Source organism: Oxyura jamaicensis, unplaced genomic scaffold, assembly GCF_011077185.1.
Source record: "Oxyura jamaicensis isolate SHBP4307 breed ruddy duck unplaced genomic scaffold, BPBGC_Ojam_1.0 oxyUn_random_OJ67765, whole genome shotgun sequence".
In the NCBI taxonomy this organism is placed as follows: domain Eukaryota; kingdom Metazoa; phylum Chordata; class Aves; order Anseriformes; family Anatidae; genus Oxyura; species Oxyura jamaicensis.
The window spans coordinates 1-1,715 of record NW_023308636.1 but is presented as its reverse complement, the minus strand read 5'-3'; the positions used below and the strand labels follow the sequence as shown (position 1 = coordinate 1,715).

Genomic DNA, 1,715 nt, shown 5'->3' with positions numbered 1-1,715 from the left:
CTGGCCCCCCCCGGGGTGCTGGCACCGCGTCCTCGGGGCTCCCCATCCCCGGAGGGGTGCTGCTGCTCCTGGTGCTCGTCCTGTGTTCCTTGGGGGGCTTGATCCCCCTTTTGGGGGGGTCCCACACCTGCCCCCCCCTTAAGGGGTCCCTATCGCGAGTCTCTTGGGGTCCTCATCTCTTGGGGGGGGCTGCCCCCCAACCCTGCTGTCTCCCCGCCCCCCCAGCCCCACGGGGTTCCCACCCCATGTCCCCACTTTGGGGGTGCCATGTTCGAACCCAGGGGGTTTTTCCCCCCCGCCCCCTCCGAGGGGGGGGGGGCTCTCCCGCCTCCCTGGGGACCCGACCCCGTCCCCTGCAGCCGCTCGGCTCCCTTCGGGCTCGCTCGGCTCCGGCCATTGCCGCTCGGCTCCATTCGGGTTCTTTCGGTTGCGCTCGGCTCCATTCGGGTTCTTTCGGCTCCCTTCGTGTTCCGCCAATCGCCGCTTGGCTCCGCCCACCGCCTTTCGGCTCCGCTCCTCGCCCCCACGGCTCCGCCTATCAGCGCTCAGCTCCGGCCGGCTCCGCCCACCACCGCTCGCCCTCTCCCGCTTCCGATCGGCTCCGTTCGTGCCCATTCGGCTCCTCCGCTCGGCTCCCTTCGGCTCCGTTCGTCCCCACTCGGCTCCATTCGGCTTCTCTGCTCGGCTCCCTCCGGTTTCGTTCGGCTCCGCTCGGCTCCGTTCGCCCCCATTCGTTCCCCTTTCGGATCTATTCGGCTCCTTCGCTCGGCCCCATTCGGCTCCGTTCGTTCCCCATTCGGCTCCGTTCGTTCCCCTTCGGCTCCGTTCGGCTCCTCCACTCGGCTCCGTTCGGCTCCGCTCGGCTCCGGTCGTTCCCCTTCGGCTCCATTCGGCTCCTCCACTCGGCTCCGCTCGGCTCCCTTCGGCTCCGTTCGTTCCCTTTCGGCTCCCTTCGGCTCCCCTCGCGCCCCTTTGGCCTTGACCCCACGATGGCGGCGCTGCGCAGCGTGAAGGTGCCAGGGAGCAGCGAGGCCCCGCAGCCGAGTTCTGGGCTCCCGGCCCGGCCCCTGACCCACCCCCCCAACCCCCCCTGACCCCTTCCCATCCCCTCCAGGGCCTGGTGGCGCTGGTGACCGGCGGCTCTTCGGGCTTGGGCCGAGCCACGGCGGAGCGCCTGGTGCAGCAAGGGGCCCGCGTCGTCCTCCTCGACCTCCCCAGCTCGCAGGGGGCCAAGCTGGCGGCGGAGCTGGGGGACGGCTGCGCCTTCGCCCCCGCCGACGTGAGCACGGGGACAGGGGTGACATCGAGGGGGACCCGGTGGCCGGGGTTGGGGTGGGGGGGTCCCAGCGGCACCGTCTCCTCGCAGGTGACGTCGGCCAAGGAGGTGGAAGCGGCGCTGGAGGTGGTTAAGAAGACGTTCGGGAGGTTGGAGCTGGCGGTGAACTGCGCCGGGGTGGGCATCGCCATGAAGACCTACAACGCCAAGAAGGACAAGGTGCACGAGCTGGAGGACTTCCAGCGCGTCGTCAACGTGAGTGCGGCGCCGGTCAGCGGGGTGCTGGCGAAAGGGGTGGTTGTGGGGTCGGGGATGGGGTCAGCGGGGTGGTTGGGGGCATGGGGATATCCTTGGGGTGGTTTTGGGGTTGGGGATGGGGTCAATGGGGTGGTTGGGGGCATGGGGATATCCTTGGGGTGGTTGTGGGGTTGGGGATGGG

General features: G+C 70.3%; 1 protein-coding gene across 1 annotated transcript; it reads left to right on the top strand.

Annotated features, from left to right (window-relative positions):
- Positions 1 to 753: 753 nt before the first annotated feature.
- Positions 754 to 1,581, top strand: LOC118159148 (3-hydroxyacyl-CoA dehydrogenase type-2-like; the record flags this gene model as incomplete). The annotated part of the gene is made up of 3 exons (XM_035313771.1): positions 754 to 1,013; positions 1,115 to 1,279; positions 1,367 to 1,581. Coding segments are annotated over exons 1-3 (404 nt in total), but the record flags the coding sequence as incomplete, so codon positions are not given.
- Between the last annotated feature and the right edge of the window lie 134 nt (positions 1,582 to 1,715).